This window comes from Leuresthes tenuis, unplaced genomic scaffold, assembly GCF_036924035.1.
Source record: "Leuresthes tenuis unplaced genomic scaffold, fLeuTen1.0.hap1 SCAF_9, whole genome shotgun sequence".
In the NCBI taxonomy this organism is placed as follows: Eukaryota; Metazoa; Chordata; class Actinopteri; order Atheriniformes; family Atherinopsidae; genus Leuresthes; species Leuresthes tenuis.
The window spans coordinates 36,592,757-36,614,988 of record NW_027325363.1 but is presented as its reverse complement, the minus strand read 5'-3'; the positions used below and the strand labels follow the sequence as shown (position 1 = coordinate 36,614,988).

The 22,232-nt window shown below is 41.4% G+C and overlaps 2 protein-coding genes across 2 annotated transcripts in view; one reads left to right on the top strand and one right to left on the bottom strand.

The window, feature by feature from the left end:
• The window catches only part of sorl1 (sortilin-related receptor, L(DLR class) A repeats containing), a 145,805-nt gene that overhangs the window by 42,852 nt on the left and 80,721 nt on the right, over window positions 1–22,232 (top strand). The window lies entirely within an intron of this gene.
• LOC140313822 (uncharacterized) lies at window positions 763–2,169 on the bottom strand. The gene is made up of 4 exons (XM_072391796.1): window positions 1,979–2,169; window positions 1,708–1,813; window positions 1,315–1,366; window positions 763–1,020 (listed from the first exon to the last, which is right to left on the bottom strand). Exons 1-4 carry the CDS (start codon window positions 2,114–2,116, stop codon window positions 876–878), a joined length of 441 nt encoding a protein of 146 aa, XP_072247897.1. The 5' UTR covers window positions 2,117–2,169; the 3' UTR covers window positions 763–875.

Sequence of the window (22,232 nt, the reverse complement as noted above, 5' to 3'; positions counted from 1 at the left end):
GCATAGCAGCTGCTTTTAGCTTGAGCTGTTAAGAGACCTTAGAATGTGAAATGTGTTCTCTGTGTGAAACTATAAGCTCATGTATACATTAACATCTATTTGCAGACAGTATGGCAACAATAAAATGTTATGAATGCTGTCAGTTCAGAAAATACTGTTGGGTTTGTTTTTGGCATCTTGGTATAGTGGCTAAAGCCCGCTTGGCCAGAGGCTCATGAAAAAAGTTCATGAATGCCTGAATGATGATGCATGTGTGAAACACAGTAAATACCGTCCAAATAAAAAAATCATTTTGGTTTGGTGGTACTCTGAAAGGCTTTCTTGGCCAATAAAGACTGACATAATACAACAAAGCTATAGATAGAATGTTTTACATTTATCATCTTAATTATAACTTCTAACTATGAATGAACATACCCCTAATTTGAGGCACCTTATTTAAAATGTGTGCACCACGCCTCCTGCTGGCCAGCTAAGGTTCTTCACACTGGTTCAGGGAAACAGTAATCCTGAAGTGCTTCCTCTTTAAATGTTCTTTTTTCCATAGGTCTGGATAAGTGCAATTTTTTTCTTTCATATTTTTATTTTTCTAGAAGGCGTTGGAGAAAAGGGAATTATTTGTTAAGAAAATAATGGCACTTCTGTGGGGAGAATGCGGTATAAATGTGGGGAGACACATTTTCTATTAATCTAAACTTTATTTAACCAAGAATAAATAAAATAAAATTAATCTCATATGGGTAAAGATATAGAACAGTCAAATACAGTGTTGGTTACATGTCCTGACATGAATATGAAGTGCAGACTGGTTTTGTTCAGGACAAACAGAAGTAAAAGAAGCAGGTATCACACAGTTCACGGGCCCTACCGCAGACTTATCCCTGCAGTTTATCAGAAATCAGAGCCAATGTCTGCCTCAGGTGGCTCTTCTTCTCTTTCAGGTAGGATTCCAGGTTTCGAGCTTCTATCAAAATGACCTCCAGCTCCTTCATCTGGGAGGTATCTGCCGAAGCTCTGTCACTGCAACAGACCAGAGTAACTGTCAGATTAACAAGCATGTGCCAGTGCTCGTGTCCAACTGCATGAAAACAGTGAGATAGGGTTACAGAAATGAAGTCATGGGCTGGATTTGTCTGTGACGTTTCATTTTAAGTCAGCAGGGTATTCATGCTCCTCTTGGTTATTTAGCATCAACACTCAAATACATAAATATGCATCCGATATTAATTCAAAAGTTTTCTTAAGCTCCTTTCTCTGCAATCTGCAGGATTCAAAAGTCTTCTTCAGAGCATCAGACTTAAGTTGTTTAAATACCTTAACACTTCAGCAAATTTCGTAACCAGCAAGTTGACCTCTCTGCTTGCACCTGTTATGAGAATAGATCAACACTTCATTTCATTTCTAACATCTGCAATGTTATTTCACTTTATCACTTTTCCACATTCTCATAAATAATCTACAAGTCTGGAACAAAGCTATGCTCCCAACTCACAGTAAAGAGGGGCAGAAAGTTCTTAAAAAAAAACAACTTGTGGTTACAACAGCCTCTTTCCAAAATAACCACCCAAATCTAAGTGCTGCTGCACCAAATACCAACTAGCACACCGTAGTTTTCTGCTGCTTTCTTTCTAATCTTTGTTGGTTGAAATGTGTTTTTCCAATAAAACATCTTTGCCACACGCAGAATATTCTTGAAGGGTGACATACCTACAGCTGTTGCCTCAAACGAATTAGGTGACTCCAAAGCAGATGTTTCAGGAGTTTTTTTCTTCTTTGGTGGAGATTTGTACTGATTTGAAAGTGTACAGTCCATCTGTTACAATAAGGAGAAGAAACTGCACTAAAATATTCATGAGCATTCAAAATGGTTCATCATCGAACCATGTGGAAATCTCAATAAAGAGAAACACATCTGAACAATCATCTAAAATATCATATTCTATGAGCAGGGAGATTTCTCTTCTCCAGTTGTTCTTACCTCTTGTTGTGGCTCCTTGTTGCTGCTCACTGTCTGCTTATTGACTGATGGTGGCATCAGTTTCCCTGCCATCTGTGTTAAGTCTTTCATTGTAAAATACTGATCATCTAAAAAGGGAGATTTGACATTTGAGTTCATCTCGGCATATCTTGACAGAGTTATGGTATAGTTGTACTTGTCTTCTCAATAATAACCTTGTTAAACTGCTGATACTATTTTTTAACTCTTAGTCACTTATTTATAGAAATACCTGTGTCAGAAAGCATGTGTTATGAAGGCATTTGTCACTTTTACAGCAAACTCAGCAGTTTTTCTCAAACTGCTTCTGAATGAAAACTGATTCTTTCAGATTTATCTAGAAATATATAATTTCACATTTTTCTTTTTTTCACTTCTCCAAAATCTTGTATTTATGAAGTAACAAGGCCTACTGAAACATTTAATAAAATACCACCTCTAATGTGACATTTCTAAATCTAAAGCATTTTCAATTCAATGGTCCTTTATTAATCTCTGAAGGGAAATGATATCACTGCATTATTACATATATGCTACTGTTACAGGTAGATAACAGAATAAAATCTAAATCAGCATGTAGAAGTGTAGCAGAGAGGAAGGAGTGGTAGATGGAGTCAGAGGTCTCCGTCAGGTGAACGCTCTCAGAAGACAACCTGGACAGAAACTCACAGCCAACGGGTCAACACCTCTCTGTTTACAGACTGTCTTTATGTCACAATGTGAACGATGAACGGTATTGGAAAGCCTAACCAAGGTGTTCATTATAAAACAAACCAAACTGAGCCAGATAAACACGGAAACAAAAGACTAAAGAAACAAGCAATCAGACCGGAGCACTCATGCAGGCTCAAGCACAGCCTTTGGCTCAGGCTGCAGCGAATGAAGGGGGAAAGGAGAAGACCTGTGGAGGAGTGGAGCCTGGAGGCACCTGCGAGGTCCCGGGAGCATACTGACTGTAGCTCTGCCGGAGATGCATGTTGCAGCTCTGATGGTGCAGAGGAGCAGAGAAGATACCATTTGGAGCCATACCTCTGTCTGGAATCTCTCCAAGAGGTCTGTGTCTTGGCCGCCAGACATACTCAAAAACAGATTATCTGAAGATGGAGGCTTGGGTGTGGGTGCGGGAGAAGACTGTGGCGAAAGCTTGGGAGTTAGCGCAGCAGAAGCTGGACCAGGAACTGGACCAGGAACTGAACCAGGAACTGGACCAGGAACTGGAGAAGAAGTTTCTAAGACCGGACATTGTGCGGTTGGAGAGGCAGAGAAGGCCCTTCTGGGAAGGGGTGAGGGAAGCATTAGTCCAGAGGCTATGGGTGATTTTTGTGGTCGTTAAACTAAACTCGGAACTCATAAGACTAAATAATAACACAACCTGACTTGGGGAAAAACGCAGAAAAGCAAGAAGACTACAGGGAAATCAGTTGATAACCTAACAGTCACAATCCGATTCACAAAGCAGTATATACTGAGGACAGTGACAGCAGCTCGGGCCCATAGACTTCAGATAGGTGTGTAAGTGGAGCTGAGGACCAAACAGGGAGAACCGAGGAGAACTAGGAATAATGACCAGAACAAAAATCTGGAGCATATACCAATTAAAAATATAAAACTAATACCACAGAATAGTGAAAACCAAGGAACTGATAAATAACTGAACCATAGAAAAGACTGGAAAATCAAAATACCGAAACCCATGGATCAGGACACTTGAAGTTGATTAGATAGCTTTTAGAGTTGTTCCTGTTGTCTCATCATCGGGGGTCCGAGCTTGTCTGTTTCATCTGGCAGTGATCCCACATTTCCCATGACAATAAAGAGAAAAAAAGCTCTCCATCCTAGACATTCTTCTTTTCTACGCATCTTGATTTGGGGTCTCGTTACAGGCATTATTTGGGGTTCTGAAAGTTGGGTTAGGTGCTCCAACAGGTTAGGAACTTTCATGTTACCATAGTTACGCATCATAACAGATGTGGAAAATTGCCAGTTATCAGCAGAAGTCCTTTCAGCTGCGCAGCATCGTTTCATAGAAAAAAGCTCAGTAGAAAATGGATGCAAATAAAGACTCAGTATGTCCAGAGCTTCTGCAGCAGGCTGCCATGTTGAGATCACAAGCTTCACACAACCCATTTCAAGGTGGAACTGATGCGCCTTTCTTGCACATCAATTCAATTCAGTTCAGTTTTATTTATATAGCACTAAATTACAATCCCAAGGTACTTAAATAACATAGTCCAATTATTCATAAGCCATCACTGTCTTGTGTGTAAGTACAGAGGTAGAAGGGATATGGCAGCCAACAGCGGATGTAGTCACAGAGTGGAATTAGCACAGGTGTATAAGCAAGTGTTAGAAAATTCACTCACAGACAACAGCATGAAACCCAGAAATCCCTCAGAGGCCTCAGTATTTTACTTGCAAGAGGAGAACAACACACGAACCTTCTCTCTGCAGATTCACGAGAGTTCTCCAACGAGTGGTTGCCTCCCTTGCTCTTTTATTTGGTGACACACACACATACAATCGACTTCTTGCTTTCATGTACAGAGACCTGGTATATCTCCTGAGTCTGGAGTCATCTCCTTATTTGGGGAGCTATAAAGATAACCATCAGTGGGGAGACAACATTCCTTCTTAAAACACAGCTCTCTTTGTCTCCCAACTTCTCCTGGAGAAGTTTTTATGCACATAATGGCCTCTCTGGCCGTGACATTTATATAATGATAATAAGCAAACTTTTCAGACAGCAAGCTAGCACAGTGGAACTTCATCGCTTACCAGGGATGGTATTGTCAATCAGCTGATTGATCAGCAGCTTCTGGAGACGTCCTTTTTGTGCTGCTTAGGCCTTATGATGATATTTCTGAAACATTACTAAACCTACTTTAGTGCCCACACCTCGCTAATTTACGTGTGCATTTATCCAAACGTTGGGGACGATTTGATCACAAGTGGTGACTTGTCTTTACATACTTAGAAACACGTTTTAATGCCAGGTATGAAATGACAACCTTAAAACTGGGATAGTTTCTTGCAACTAAATGACTCTGTTGTAGTGTCGATCAGTCAATTTTCTATATCTGCTTAATCCAAATCAGGGTTGCAGCAGGCTAGAGCCAAGTCCACGGTAGAGCCAAAACAGAGATCAACAAAAGATAATCATGACACAGACTGTGGCAGGAAGCAGAAGTACCTGGAAAAATCAACTCCAGACAGAAAAAAACTGCCAGGATTCAAATCCAGGAACTGTCTTACTGTGAGGTATCTCTCACTTCCTATTGAAATTCCATTCACTAACAGATGGAACTTTTATTTTAGAGTTTGCCTAAACAGGTTAGCATTTACTATTCTATCAATAACGGCAGGCAGTCTGAGCTCAAATGAAGCAAAACAGACCAAAACAGTGATAGTGCTACCACCATGTGGAATTATCTTTCCATGCTGAATACAGCTCCTCTCTCCCTGAAGGTAGATCCTAACCCTCTACAGCCTTCTAACCTCTTACAATCTAATCAGCATCAACAACTTTCTTCTGAGATCTTCAGAAATCTCCTTTATTTGTATTATTGTACAATTTGTCGTGCATGTAATGTGATAATCAAAAGTGTAATGTTCCTTAAATCCAAAAGGCTGGTCACTCACGCCCAATAATCATTGCCCTAATTGAACAAACCTGACTCTGCCTCCAAATTAACTGCTAAACTGTGGTCCTCAATATACCAATGACAAAGTTTGATGTTTTTTAGCTGGTTTTTCTTTATTTATCTGTGTTCAGCTATATCTACCTTTAGGATTCGGGATTCTGTTGTTTTAAGTCATAGGTCTCAAGCTCGCGGGCCAACTGCGGCCCTCAGGACGATAGTTTACGGCCCCCGCCTTAATATGAAAGTTTAATGTTAGTGCGGCCCGCGAGACAGTAGTTTATGCTTTAACGTCATTTCGACGACGTAGCTACGGCGTTGACATGGACCCCTCCGCCGTAGCTTGACGTGCACCTCCAAAAAATTCTAACTACGCACAGACGTGGGCCAGTCGAAAACCATCTAAAGTGCATTTGTTCATCCAGGTTGTAAATTCACACCAGTGTTGTAAATTCACCCGTTCAGCCTCTGCCGGTCGTACAGACCACCTCCACAAACGTCTTCTCTGCCGCCTGCGCTTCAACATTTGCAATTTAAGCATTTGTTCTTTAAAACTGATGAGCTCCAACTGCAAATACAGCTGCTCCACCTCGGTTGCCATCGTTTACTGTTGTTAACTGTGACCGGAAGAAAAAGCAAGGATTCGACTATAACCTGAAACCGCACAGCCACACGCCCCTACCGGCATGGCGGTGAATTGCAACTGTTCCCGATGCCAAACTTCGAATGCTCAATGAGAGCGGGTCTGACAGCTGTGCATCTGGCAAAATGTCAGACTTCTGTGCCGCTTAAGGATGTTCCTGTGAAAGAAAAGCTGAAACAACAAACAAAGCACAATTATATACAGTGACTGATTGCCAAATGTCACTTTCATCATCTTACTGATGTCTTACTAACAAAAACATCTTCTGTTTTCTTGTCCTGGTGTAAGCTAGTAATAAGCTAGTTTAATTTATCTTATCTTAAGAGAGACATCAAATTAAACTCGATCATAACAGTTAAATAATACAAAACAACTTCTTACTTGTGAAATGTTATTTAAAGTTTATTCGTTTAAGCTTTTCTTTCACGGGAACATCTGTAAGCGGCACAAAAGTCTGGCATTTTGCCAGATGCACAGCTGTCAGACCCGCTCTGACAGCCTGACTGCTGTCAGAAACCCCGTCCCAAGATGGCGGCCGGGTTGACGTGCCTGACAAGCCTGAATGCGGCGTCTACGTGTATCTATGTATATATCGACGGACGACGTCGACGTGACGTCTTCATAGGTTCGGCGTCTGTAAGAGCTTTTCTTGTGAAAAACCTGATGCGGCCCAGCCTCACCCAGACTCTCCCTCCAGCGGCCCCCGGGTAAATTGCATGCATCCATTTTCTGTACCTGCTTTAACTGGAGCCTATCCGAGCTGCCACTGGGCAAGAGGCAGGATACACCCTGGAACATGCATGTTTCTGGACAGTTGCCAGGCACAGAGACAAACATGCACGCTCACACTTACTCCTGGGGACAATTTAGTCACAAATGAACCTGACATGCATGTATTTGGACGGTGGGAGAAAGACGGAGAGAAGCCACGCATACATGGGGAGACCATGCAAACTCCACACAGAAAAGGCAATCGGGAATTGAACCTGGAACCCTCTTGCGGTGAGGTGATGGTGCTACCCACCATAACACCGTGCCGAACCCCTCAAGCGTAAGATATCCTTTTTGAGCTGATAATGCCATACAATGCTTTACCACCAAGCTGTAAGTATCAATAAACTACAGGCAAGGCCTAAACTACAGGAAAAACAACGAAAGATAAAGGTTAGCAAGTAAGCTAACCTAACTGTAGATAAACTAATTAATGGCACATTTTTTCAGAGAAGTGGTCGCTTATCTCTACTCACAGACAGCGAAAGATCTATGGTGAAGAGTTGAATGTATTCCTTTAAAAAAGTGAACATAAATGTTAACTGTCGCTTATTTAATTGCAAACGTGTGTATTGGCAGGCGAGACGTTACTGCCTGTTTTATGACATCAGTAGCGCGTGCTCCCATGTGCTGCATTCACGGTTCATTTAAAAACTCAGGGCAGAGGATATGTGTGCTTAATTTAAGAGGAAATACATCCATTACGATGATAACAGCAACAACGATAATTATAATAATAATGCATATACATCCTGAAGGGTGTTCCATGAAGCTGGATTAAGGGAAAGCATCGCTTATCTCGATAAGTCTGGCTCATTTAAGAGAGAGTTCCGCTCCACCAACGTGGCTTATTTGAATCCCCGCAGAGTAACCATAGTAGTTTATGCCGCTGAACTAGCCTGCTCCTGGGCAGGCTAACCATAGCAACGTATTCTCATGAAAGGGTTCGTATGGAAACGTACGAAAAGTTATGTACAGATTTTCGTGCATTATCCTACGAATATCCACTGACATGAGCGACCAGTGCGCATGAAAAATGGCTTCCATTCGTTTCAGCTGTTGAACACGCCCCTTTTCGTCGGCGAAACAGAGTGGCAGGAATCATGTCTAAATTAGCATATTTTTATGTTTTCATTCATAGCTTTTGTCACGACATAAACGTACATGTTAGGGTCCTACTTTTTCAGTTGAATAATGCGCAGATATGTTTTTTTTTAATTTTCCTAATTTTGCAGGGTCACTAACCCTGGAGCACGATATAAAAACTACAATTTGTACTAAATTGCCGTTCGTAGTCGCTTACTCTTCGTAGTGGCGGGCAGCGCCATATGTTTTGTAGTTCGAATGTGTTTCCTCTAATATGTGAAATTGTGGCCAGGAAAATTTCAGACTTTATATTGGTTTTGGGGTTGGGAAGCACATCTGTTTGGTCAGATTTGATCTTGCTTATAGTAAAGGGGGTGAAATCACATTTTTTGGGGTTTTGACTCTACTTAGTGGCGCCCCCTACAGGTGTCCCACAGGTGATGGTAGTATAGGTCAAGAGCTTTCCAAAACTGTTTACAACTGGTCTGTGGCCCATTTTGTTGCTGCTCTGTAAGCCTTCAAAAGTGTCCCAGGTTCAAGGTTCAAAGGTCACCTCTGAGGAGCAGGAACAGCCAACAATTTCCATTCTGACACATGTTACTCCCTGAGTCAAGACCTTTTTAATAATGTCTTCACTTTTGTCCTACACCAAAGTTTAATGTTCATCTTGCTCCAAGGCCCTTTAAGGTGTTCTCAGACCCTTATTAAGACCAAGCTGGATGAAATAATTCAAACATGTTTAAGGGGCAGTTAGTGGTCACATGTGTTCAAAATACTGACGTCTGCTTAATACACTGCCAGACTTAGAAATTTGGACCAGTTTAGACCCGGTTTTCCCCATAATTTACAGTGAGTTTCATATTATATTTCTAATGAGCTAATATGTTAATAATAGATAAAGATGTGTTAATTAAGACCTAATTATACCTACTGTGTCCCTTTCCCCAGGCTGACAGGATGGTCCTGGATGACCAAGACTTCAGTATATTATAGTGCCAACTTTTGCATACTTTGCTTTACAAATGTTGTTTATTAGCGATGATGTGAAGATGATGAAGGGATTTCCGTACACTTCCAGTGTTCCATGGCACAGGAGGGCTACCAGCTTCTGTAAGGAGAGGAGATATTTCTCCCCGCTTTTCCAGGACCTAAATGAATGACAAAAATGAATGTGCCATGTTTTTGTTTGCATATGATGCTATTGATGAATCATGAATATCATCTTTTCTACAGCATCATACCCCATATGTAGAATGTTCTGTAAAAGCAATATCCCACTTGAGTTTGTGATGTTGGTCTGGATATCACTGTTGCTCTTTTCAACCGAAGAGCAGTAGCGCTGACCTCCAGTCAAACTCAATTGTGATATCGCCAAATAACATACAGCCTTTTGTACCTGTAATAGCACCAGCTGTTCACCATGGCACTGTTCAGGGCCCAGCTGAAGCATGGCCACCACCACTTCTTGGACCGGATGTTGACTCTCTCGCGGCTGACAAACTGCTCATGCAGGTCCACTCCTCCTGTGTGTGTTGTAGTCTTGGATACACTTGGGCTGTCTGACCTTGTCCATGCTCCGCTTCTGTTTGTTCCATCTCTTTGCCTCAGTTTCACTGAACTTCCTCTCCATGTTCGACACTACAGTGACCATGCTGTTGTCATTCCACCTTACAATCAGCTTCTCTGCCTCAACCAGATAATCAGCATCTCCTCTGGGTGTCTTCTTGAAGGTCTGGGGTGCTGTGAAGGGAACGTTATGGTGCTGATTTTGTTGCATCGTGCCACAGCTGCCATAGCCTCTCAGGGTCATCTCATCCACCAGGGACAAGGTTGTGAAGAGATTGTCGTGGTAAAACTTGACTCCAGGTGGCACTTCAGCTTTCTCTGCCAGGCCAAGAACCATACTTGGGTATTGTAGGTGTGGGCACTGGTTATGGTAAGTACTTGTGTGTCAAGAAAAGTGCAACTCCAACTGCACATCAACATTTTTTACCTCAGTAACACACAAGCTAATGTTAGATAATTTTAGCTAACGCAGCTAGCAAGAAAATGATGTATGGTAACATATCAAAATCCTATAGACACAGGCCTTGAATACCTGTGAATTTATTTAGCTAGGAAGAATATTCTAAGAGGACTAAAATGTAATTTTACTTCATTCTACAATTTTAAATAAATAAATTAGGGAACAATTTTTTGAGGGAGGGTTACTCAAGAGACTTGAATGATTAAATAATGATTTATATGTTTGGGAGGAAAATCATAAGAAATTTATGAAAATGACCTCTTTCCAGGAGGATTTGCATCTGCCATGTCTTCAGCCAGAAGGAGCAGGAAGCAAGTGATGTCATGCAATAGGAAGCAATTGGAAACGATTTTTTTATAAATCAAAACCTTTGTCTAACTTGTCCACTAGCACATAATTGGAAAAAGTTGCATTAGTACCTTTGAGATTTTTTTATTGTGAATCAAAAATGACAGTGATACACTTCGGCAACAATTGTTGCCATTGGGGCAAAATGGGTCAGCAGTAATAGAATATTCTGGTATGTGATATGCTATGTGATGGGTAGGCTATTTTGCAAAAGACACACGATATATAATATAATATAATACACACACACACACACACCTATATAAAAACACTAATATATGATAGAGAAGTAGAAGAGATTGTGTACAACTCAGCTATTTTAATAAGTTGAAAATTGAAGAAACAATAACACATTATACATCCATATATAAGATAAAACACAAGAGACAGAAGTTCTGTTTCAGAAAAAAAATGAATATCTATATCAAGATTGTTTCAAATTGGCTTTATTGGCATGAATGGTATCAACCATTGTTGCCAAAAGCAAAACATACAAAAATACTATTAAATTATAATACAATTACATTGGATTATTTACATGAATTATTATTTAATTACTCTCTATCTGTCTCTATCTCTATCTCTCTCAGAAATAAATTAAAATCTATATATATCAGAAAAAATTAAGACAGACAGATGATAGAGAAATCTTTAAAAAATTTAAATTTTCAAGTTAAACACAAGAACATGACACCACCCTGCGCTAAACCATATTTACACAAAGTTAATCATAAAAGTTTAAATGAGCTAAAAGCCCTGAAAGAGGACTGTTTGCAGAGCTTCTTTCTCCCTTTCTGCAGGTCAGCAGAGGTGAATTTGGCAATGTGGTGCAGCCTTACTTTCAGAAACACAGACACAACCAGTGACAACAAGTTAGAATAATGGTTGTTGATGCCAAACTGTGTCTCCTCCATGTGTTCCCCAAGCTGAAAAACATCCTCCGTTCCTCCCGGACGATGTAGGTGACCGTCGACGTCTTTGGAGCTGGCCTTGCTGAGGCTTGGTGAATCACTCTCTCTGCAGCTCTCTGCAGCTCTCAGCACCTTCACTGTGCCTTGTGATGGAATCTAAATCACTGTCATTACAGGGTTTCATTAGGTATTAGATAGTTGAAACCAATACTCATCTATTCAAAATATACAGAGAACAGAGCACTTATTTCTAAACTGTATATTCAACTTAGTATTTGCTTGACTTCCTTCTCTCCATAAGCCTGCTTTGTACTACAGAAAATTTCACACTGAGCTTTACCACTCTAAAATGTGTGATGGTTATATTATTATTATTATTATTATATACGAACTTTGTGAATAATACAGCCTGTATCACCTGTGTAAAACTTCCTGCTCACTGTTATATCAGCAATATTTGCATTATTTCTACAATAGCATTCTTGTGTCAGTTGTAATCTAAGCCTGTGTTATGGAATATATGATTTAAAAAGTCTCAGTTGGCCTCATAGCCGGGTGAACACCGACTATAAACATAGCCTAGCTTAACGTTTGCTGACTACGGTTTCGGCATAAATACAGTACAATAATATTCTATTCACAAGTTACAACCAATAATAATGTTGTACTTGTGAAAAATAATTCCCTGACCTGTTCGCAATCGTCTGCCGATTTGCACAGGAATACAGTGCTCTGGCATCTTAAATACTCTGCTGTCTATTGATAGGATGATAGCCAATGCTGCGTCTACTCTTTATAATGTCTATGAGGCTAACGTTCAAGCTTAGCTTAGCTGTGTTTCAAAGAATGTCCGAGCAGCTGTAACTGTAGCTTTTGACTCCTGAAAGAAAGTTCCACCTGTTCCAATTCCAATGCTCCCGCAACTCATGTCTTGTATAAAAAAACAAAACAAAAAAAATTGTGCTTATCATATCACCACTTTCACTGTCTCAAAAAATGAATAAATCAGTCAGTCAGTGCCAGTGCAACTAAAGAAACACAACTATACAAGTACTGAAGATGAAATTAAATGAAAAAGAACATGATATTCATTCAAAGTAATTAATACTTTATTACATCTCCGTCCCACATTTTACAAACACCTAATCTACACCCACCCAGGACCAGACTCAGAAAAATGGGGGACAGCTCCTTTCAGGCTGCTGCTCCACATTTACAACAACGATAATGTAAAACAACCTACTGGTGACGTATAAGTTCATCATCTCCGTCAGGCTTCCCCAATGTTATCGGTGCACTAGACTGTACCCATGTACGCATCCAGGCCCCTGCTGGACCTGTGGAGGCTGACTACGTAAACCCAAAATGTGTCATGGACAGGTACTTATTGGGGATAATTGTCCATAGACTCTGAACTGGATTTCTCATTTGGAAAAACACCACATCAACTCCTTTGAGTAATGTTGAGCAATGTTACATTCATGCCGTGTGAAACCAAGCACCTCATCATTGACTCCTATCCTCCATGCATACAGATGATCTGTGATGGAGTTAATTTAAGTTCCAACATGGTGGCTAAATGGCTGGGATCAGTTCATGATTCCAGGATATTCGAGCATCCTCACTGGCTCAGAGGTTTGCACAAGACGAGAATTTTACTTACTTGAAGGAGGGTACTTTTGAAGTAAGGTATAGGCATAATTTTGGTAATCTAATGAGAGGTCAGGTGTAGAAGTCATCTTAAGGAATTTGAGGTGCTCGCCCTACTTTACTATAGATAGCCATATAAGGCACATATTGCATGAAATTGCCAAGTCTAAACACATATATATCCAGCCGACATTTGTCTTATTCTGCAGGAGAGTTCAGTGGTGTCCTGCTTGGGGACAGAGGCTATGCATGCTGGCCGTACCTCCTCACGCCATATCCTGATCCAGGAACAAGGGCGGAGAGGGCGTTCCACTATGCTAAAACAAGGGCACAGGGAGAAATGACCTTTGGACAATTAAATCCAGGTTCATTGCACTGAAACTTGTCTTCAGTCCAATCTCCTGTCCTGAGCCTGAGGGACTGTGGAAAGGAACGACTCCCTTTTAACAGGAAGAAACCTCTGGCAGAACCAGAACCAGGAAGAAACCTCTGGCAGAACCAGAACCAGGAAGGGTGGCCATCCGCCTCGACCAGCTTGGGTTTGAGAAGACAGAAAATATGTCAGAAAAGGGATGCTTGAGATGCAGAGTATTTCCATCGAAAGAGAATTAAATTGAATACAACTCCTCACACATTGGTTAGGGATGTCCTCTGTGGTCTGAGGATCCAGCAGGCAGATGGTGTCCCCCACCACTGACAGATATGGGCACACCATCATTATAATTGACAGACGGACATTTTGAGGGAAAGTGATCAATACCTTCTACACACTGATCCCGCACACTTTTGGTCCCTCCCTCGATTCCTTCCACCAGTGTGAGATTTTCGGGTGGAGGACCCCCACCAGTGGCAGAGGCCTCTGTCTTTTTTTTTTGGTAGCTGGAGTGCAACATATTTACAGCTCAACACAGTTTTTGGACAAACACATTTCTTCAAAGACTACTCTGAAATATGTTCTTTACTTTACTTTCACCTGCTGCCAGGTTTGCTTCTGGCTGTTATGATTGCTCCTGTTGAGATGTAACAGTGAAGAATTAATATGCGGGTCACACACTCGTGATAATGTAGTCACAAAGTATGATGAGGAGTGCTGATTATTGGGTTATTAATGAACTGAGCAGGGCCAGTACATCTGTGCAGTACATCTCATACAGAGACAATTCAGCATACTTTATGTAAAAACTTATAACCCAAAGAGGAGCATAAATACATAAGGACAGTGAAATAAACATGTAACAATGGTATGAAACTTTATTGATCGCAGCTAATTACCTTTTCTGGTGATCACACGTTTAAACTCATCATTCAGCTCCATCAGCATTTTTTGTTCAGCTGCAGATAAAAGTACAGCTCTTGTCTTGCTCTCCTTTTCTGCCATCTCCTTTTTCCACCATCCAATTGTCAAGGCTTCCTATGTTCCTTGGGCACTCGCACATAGCCAGGCTTTGTAAGCCTCGCTTGAATCAGCCTTGCTTAGATGCAGCTGAAATGTCTGAGTGGAACGACTTGAGGCTTAATTGGGAGATGGTGTTAGTCTAAGCGAGGCTTTCCTACAGCCTGGCTTTCTTTAGCTACGTTTGTGGAACACCCCTCTGGACTAGTAATGAGGATGGTTACCATGGAAGGCCTTGAATTATAGCATAATGTTGAACCTTCTCTTAAATCTTATTTTTGTTAATGCACCTCTGACACTTCAACAACTGATTGAATGGCGTTGGCGGCCTGCCTTCGGAGGAGCCCAGCCAGCCCAACTGTGGGAATAAGGCGATGGGTTTCTCTGGCTCGCCGGCTTGTTTGAGGGGTCCGAAAGGTTTTAATGGGCAGTATTTTGCAAATCCTCCAGCCTCCATCGGCACCGACCCATGGGTAGCGAGACCAAGACGCCTTGTCCGCCCCCGCAGACTGACCACGGAGCCCGCTGTCGGGTATGTGCGGCCGGAAACCCGAATACGTGTGTGTTGAACAGCTGCAGAGGAGTGACTCCTTGTGATATGTCAATAAAATAATCTTAATCTAATTTTAACAAACAAATTAAGTTTGTAACTTGATATCCATCATTCTGCCATATATGCAACTGTTGTGTTCAACAAACAAGTATTTGTTGCATTTGCCTGTACTGGTGAGATGTCTTATGGTCTTTTCATTAACTTTGTCATTCTACTAGCCATCAGTGTCTGTTGCACAAGGGTTTAACAGCTTAGTGGTTCATGATGAGGATTCCTCAAGCACCAAGCATGAATACAAAACAAGTGAAAATGTATCTCTCCTCTCACAGCAATCAACCATTTAAATCAGTCCTGAGCTGGGCTGGAATGTTCATTTCAATTAGCTGTGTATAGCTTATTCATTTATAAATTGCATATAGAAAGTGTTCCTTTTAAATTGAGACTTACATGTCATAGGCTCTAGGTATATTTAGATAAATTTGTTTTGTCTGGGTTGATAACTCAATGAGATTATTCAAAGGAAGATTCTAACTACACTGTGTAAAGATATTGGTTAAAGGGAACTGAATTGAGCTGCCAAGGTGGTAGGTCTAACTTCTGGTTAAACTGCAGAACAGTGCTGCTACCCTGTGGCTGCGAAGTATTTCAGTCAAAGTCAATGTTATTTCAGTCAAGCAAACAAAACTCAGCCTGGCAACCTGTCTGTGTCAAGAGATTAGATAACCAGAAAGCATCAAAACAGGCCAAACAAAATATGTTTTTGATTAATTACAGTAATTTAGATAAAGAATACGTTCTATTCTATGTAGCTTAGAGTTGACTAGATATGGTATAACTTTAAAGCTGGTTATGTGTGCCTGAATATTCTCTGTCTGGTCAACGTTAAAGCTAGCCATATTGGTAAAGCTGTCCTTTGTAACCCCATTTTTTCTTGTTATCAGAATTTCAGAAATCCCTGAAGTCCCTCAATAAACATAACTATACAGTATGGGGGAGGTTTTAATGCTCACATCTGGTGTTGTTGCTGAGCAGCAAACATTAGCTAATTGCTTGACAACATATTATATATTCAAGTTAAACTTTATAGTGCATCATCATGTGAGTTCAAACCAGGCTTTGTCCCCCTGTATGGGGGTTTACTCAGCAGACACATGTTAACTAGCAATGTGGTTATGATTCTGTTCATACACAGCACAGTTTTGCCATAGTACCATACATCTGTATTTACTTAAATTATCCCAAAAACACTGAAAACAAGATTAAAGTGTTACAAATGAAAGACAAACAATATCTGAAGCAGCCATGTGTTCATGAGCTCAGTCTTCCAAATATTGATGATTCGTTATTTGTATGAGATTCCCTTTGTGCAAATATAGTTTGACACATATGGTATAACAGTTCAGTCGTTCTGAAATATTGTTGCTTCAGGGATTGTTATGAGGTGGGCTCCTCAGGGAGTTCTATAGTCAGCCACTGAAGGCCGTTGCAAAGCAAAGTCGTAGCTATGGTGTCACAGCAAGGTGCCTAGCCGACTCACAAAAAGGAGCCAGGAGCAGACGCAGAACACTGGGAGATTTTCAGCTAGAACAGAGTTTATTTACAGGTGCGAGGTGTTGGAAGTCAGAGGGAGGATCCGGGTAAACGTGGAACTCTGAGAGAGGAGGGAGACGGTTAGTGAGGAGCCGATGATCAGTTGTGTTGATCCGGCTGTGGTTCTGAGTCGACGGCAGGGCGAGCAGGCAGGTAGGAGAAACAGGAATCCGACAAAGAAAGCTAGTTCCTTAGCTTAGGAATCCAGAGTGAGGAGAACAGACAGCGGAAGCAGCACTAAAGAAAAACCAGAAGGCAAAGTAAGTACTACAGAATAACTCTCTATGAGAGGATTAATTACCACTGGTGAAGTGAGACAATCTGGGGAAGGCTGGCTGCTCCTGCAGCTCCTTAGAACTGTTTCTTCATGAGGGCAGACGAGGAACAGGTTTGAAGGCAGGCACAATCCAGACTCTGCCCCGGACCTCTTGTGGGGTATTGCACAAAACCATGATAAGGGATTAAGCCGGGATATTTTGGTTATCCTGGCTGAGTTTAGCCTCAAGTTGGTTGCTTGAAAGCAGCTCAAACTTAACCGGCCAAGTTACTATGGTGATTTATTCTCTGCAGCTAGCCTGCTCCAGACCAGGCTAACAGCCCGGCTAAGATTAATCCCAGTGATTCACCTTTATTTCCACTGTCAATCCTGTGAGGAATGAATGTGTTTTACAGCATGTCTATAGTCTTTCGAAATATGTTGCATCATTTTGATTATCCTGTGTTGAAATATTACATATATAGTAATTTCTCATTGAATTTAAATCTGTTGGCTGTTTGTAACTGCAACAGTCTTTTGATATTGATTGAAGTGGTAGTATCATTACTCAGACTGTGTTATATTGCTATGCTAATGAAGACTGCTTGTCAAATTGCTGTCACGTTTCATAAATACGTTTTTTTGCAATAATTGAGATTACAAAACAGAGCTGATGAAGTTGTGTGATGGTAAATTTTATGTCTCAGGACTGACTGACCCTCCAATCCACATTAACCATTTGTATCACCCAGACACGCTAATTGTTTTAAATCATTTACTTCTTAATTAACACTCAGACAAGATAATTGTTTTAACCTCCTGTTTCTTAATCATCAAGACTGCATCCTACCCCCCCTGGAGGTGTGGTTACACACCTAAAGAACAAAGCCCCCCTCCTCAGGTATAAATGCTCTGTATTGCTTTTGTCTGTATCTTTTTCATACCATTGCCGCTGAATGGTGTGGACTGATCTTTTTCCTTGCAGCGAAGAATAAAAACTTAGCCGGCCAGCAGAAAAAGTAAAGTTCTCTATTTCATTGCTCATCAGAGGTATTAGGAAGGAAGTGATTGAAAACTTCCATAACAGTTGCAAAGGTGTTTTCAATGAATTCTGTGACGACGGCAATATAACATACATAAGTTATTCCTCCCATTCACCCTCTTCATGATGGCTTGCCCCTTTTTGGAGGACGTACTGAATGAGGAAGCCCTAATCCTCAGACGAGCATTTAGACATGAAAGAGTCTTCCAGGACAGGTCAGACCCATTGGCCTTTGGAGATGACTATCTCATTGAGAGATACAGATTCTCAGGTGAAAATATTTATGTAGGCTGCTGGGTCCAAAAATACAGCACTAGACGGCACAAAGCCATACATCTGTACCACAGATGGTATGTGTTACAATGAAATAGTTTGCAAGTGGGAGCTTCCTTTATTCTGTTGGGGATGCAGAGAACCTCAATAACGGAACCATTTGCCCGCGCAATAGGGTGCTGAAGTCCTTCAGCAACATATTCATCCCCTTCCCTGGCCACAGAATACCCTCTACATTAAGGAGGAGTTTTACAAGATTGCAGGTAACCTCAGTTTCAATGTGCAACTATTAGTTTCTAATTTGATCAGTCACAGTTGGATCCTCACTGTTACAGCTTTCCCTAGCATCATTGGTGCAACGCCCCTCAGGAGAACATGAGGGAGATTACATTAACAGGAATCCTTCCACAGCATCAATGTTCAGGTAAGAGTGATTTGTAGTTATTATGACCTAGATGAATTAATTCTGTGTGTAACACGTAACATGCTCTCATGTAACCTGGTAATAAGCTACGGTTCGTCTCAAGGAGCGAGGGACAGCAAGTACATGGTAGGTAACCAAAATTTATTTCCACAACATAAAATAACAAACCTGTTTAGATTCGTATCCCCTTTCAAGCAATAAAGAAAATAACAAACCAAAAATAAAGTGTCCACCTTTCAGCTTTGAGCTGCTCTCAAAATTTAGGGATCGAGGTGACAAAGTTTAAAGCTCAAGGTTCGCAGTTCAAAGTTCACAGTTCAATTAAGTCACACCAAGGTCCGTTTGATTAAAGTCCAAGTCTATATATGTGCAGTCTACCCGGATTGTGTGTGTGTTATTCTTTCGAAGTTTATCTGAACCAGATTAAGAATTCCACGCTGAGGGTGGAGGTGAAGATTGAGGATCCCGTTCCAGTCCCTGGTTAGTGTTGATCAAGCCAAAAAAAACCAATCGGATTCCTCGGGAACAGAAAACAAAACACGGCAAGTCCTCCGGTCACAGCCGTCCTGGAGCTTCCGTAATACATGAACACACTAAGACTCGGTTTCATAAAAGGCAAACAACACTCTTCTACAAAAATGGCAAAAACCTCGGTCATGGCCAATCGTGGCATCGATCTCGGAGTTCTGCCATCCCAGCATGCAATGCATGTGTCACTGCATTTCTGCCTCCCTTTATTTAAATGGAGTGCCAGCTCCTCCACTGAGGTCATATCCTGGCTTGGTGGGCCATCCCCTGTGCCACTTCTATGGACTTTTTTTTTTTTTTATTAAATGCTACAATCGTACAATTCAACATGTCAACAGACACCTAATCTATTCACTCATTTGCCCACTGTTCTACTTTAAAGTCACTTACCAGCCTGCAAAATGTTCTTATATTTAATTTGAACTTGCTGCCAGGTCCTTTTATGGCAAGACAAGTTTGTTCTTTATGAAAGATAGAAAGATAAAATAGCTCAAAAGATAACATGAGAAAAAGAGACTAAATGACACACATTGTGGAAAATTCTTTGCACTTAATCATACTCTACATTTCCTGAGTAACATGCACCTCTACTTGCCATTTTTAAAGTAAAGTGTACAACAGTTGATTAGTGGACTTGAAAAGTAACTCCTTTAGTCCTTTAATTGTAGCCTAATTATGACAGTTCCAGTGGAGTGTACAGTTTTGGACTACTTGCGCATTAAGCCGGTCCGCTACTGCCTACCAGGCTTTCTCCCGTTCTTTAATTATGGCATTTGTATTGCCTTTTATTCTTATGGTATCTTTCACCTCTTCATATAACTCCATCAGGAGCTGTTTTTTGGCGGCGGTGAAGTATGAAGCGCGACTTTTATCCATGTTCCCATCGGTGATTCGTTGAGCGATCGCGAGGTCTGTTTAAGTATGTCGTGAACAAGCACTTATCCCAACTATCTTCACCTGGCTTAACATACCCGCGCATGTTCGTCCTGGCTCAGCAAATGTGCAACCAAATAAGCCAGGATGCGCCGAGCAGACTAGGTCAAGCCGGGCTTGCTCAATTATCCTGGATTTCTTTATTCTAGTTTTGTGCAATACTCCGCTGGAAATCTGCTCAGCCCTACTGAAGGCCCAGAAACCACAACAACAACACAGCCAAGCATGATCATGGCATTTTGTATGAAATGTTTATCTTTTGCATAGGTGTAGGAAAATATTGGAGACAGGTGCATGTTGGAGCAAGAGATGGACAGTTAGATTCGGGGTTCATCACTCAGGGCACTGTCACACCAGAACACACAGAAACAGGAGAGACAGGCAGTGTGAGACAGGGAAGAAACTGAAGAGACAGGAACCGACTCTATGCTGAAGATCTCAGCCAAAGCTGTGCTACGCTCCATTTTGGGTTCCTCCTCCAGCTCTGCCACTCCCAGAGAAAACAGGAGGCAAGGACTCACATGCTGCACCTCCAAAGCTCACCTGCCAAGCTTTAAACAGCCTGATGTACAATTTGGAATTCCTCCCGTGTGAGCTGGTTCGCTGTGTCCTGTTGGGGCCTGATGATTGAACAGAATAGTCTGCCCATCACCTCCAGTGATGCATCTCAGGAATACTCTTTAAGTAAACGTGAAATGTATTCCCCGGCACACAGCAAGCCTATTTCTTTTTTCCTTCTTTAGAAAAAAAAGTCTCTTTGAGTCTCTGATGCTGCTGCCCCAATAGGTGCATGCAATGGAGATTGCAGTCTCCACAACAGACTTGTATAAGATATAAAATGTTTTGATGCAGACATTGACAGACCTTCGCTTCACCAAGGCGCACAACATGTTCTGTTATACATTTCCAGTCTCGTCATGACGTCCCACTGTCATGACGTGAACAGCCAATGTTGTGTGGACTCTAAAGCAGGACCCGAAGACAACAGCAAAGAGCGTAGAAGATTTATTCCAAAGTGGAGAATGAAGATCCAAAGGTTTGTTCTGAATAATTTGATTTTAATGCATATCTGTCCTTATTGGCCTCGGGTGTCTGAGAGATATAGAGGAGAGTTGTTGGTTGTCCTTGGTGGGTGTCAGGGGCATCATAATGGTGTGAAAAGTGGGACTGAGTTACCAGGGCCCCAAGTGGCGAGGGGGGGGGGCCTTGAGGAATCTGGAATTTTATTTCCTTTCACTATTAAGACACTGTTATGATTTAAAGTACACAGTAAATATTTAACTAATGCAAATTTAATGTTTTGGGTAAATAAATCAGATGATTGATGGATTGCATTTTGTGTCCTAGCCTACATATAGTGTCTGAGTACAGGCACACTCACCCCTTGCACGAAATGGTTTAGACTGTCTGCACCGGGCTTTTTAGGCGCACACATTTTATATTTTGTCTTAAGCGTGCGCATTTAACTGTGCGTTCATTCTGCTGAAGCAGCAGCACGCAACACAATGAAGATGATGCCCAAGAAAGCAAAATCAGGTTTTCAAAAAAGGAAAGGCAGGAAACAGAAAGAAAAGGAAATGAGGGAAAGCAACTGGTGACCGACTTCTTTCCCAAGAAAGGTGAGCCCAAATGTGTCATGCATTTGGGTCTGAATATCAGTTAAACTCAAATCGTGACATTATGTCCATCACTGAAACACCCAACAACTGCAGATTCATCGGAGTACTGAAGAAGAGAAAAGGACTTATACTGGAGGTCTGAGGTGTTGAAGTGAAGAGAAAAGGTGAGAGTAGAGTACCCTGTGGTGCTCCTGTGCTGCTGCCCACCTTCTCAGACACAGTTCTTCAGTCTCACAAACTTACTCACTTACTCACAAACTTACATGGATTTTCAAGAAAAAGTGTTGAAGAGGCCAAGGCTTTAGGCTTAGACTGCTGGGGGACCTCATCTGTCACACCTTTCCTCACTTTGCTCTCTTTTCCTCCTGTTTAATTTCTCAAATGATATTATGTCTATTTGACATTATTGTGGTTATTAACTTGTGTTTCCCTGTTCCAGCAGGTATCCTTTGAATGGCGTTATGGTGTTTTTATCCCCCTCTTTTCCCTCTTTTCTGTCTTCTCAAACCCCAGCTGGTCGAGGCGGATGGCCACCCTTCCTCAGTCTGGTTC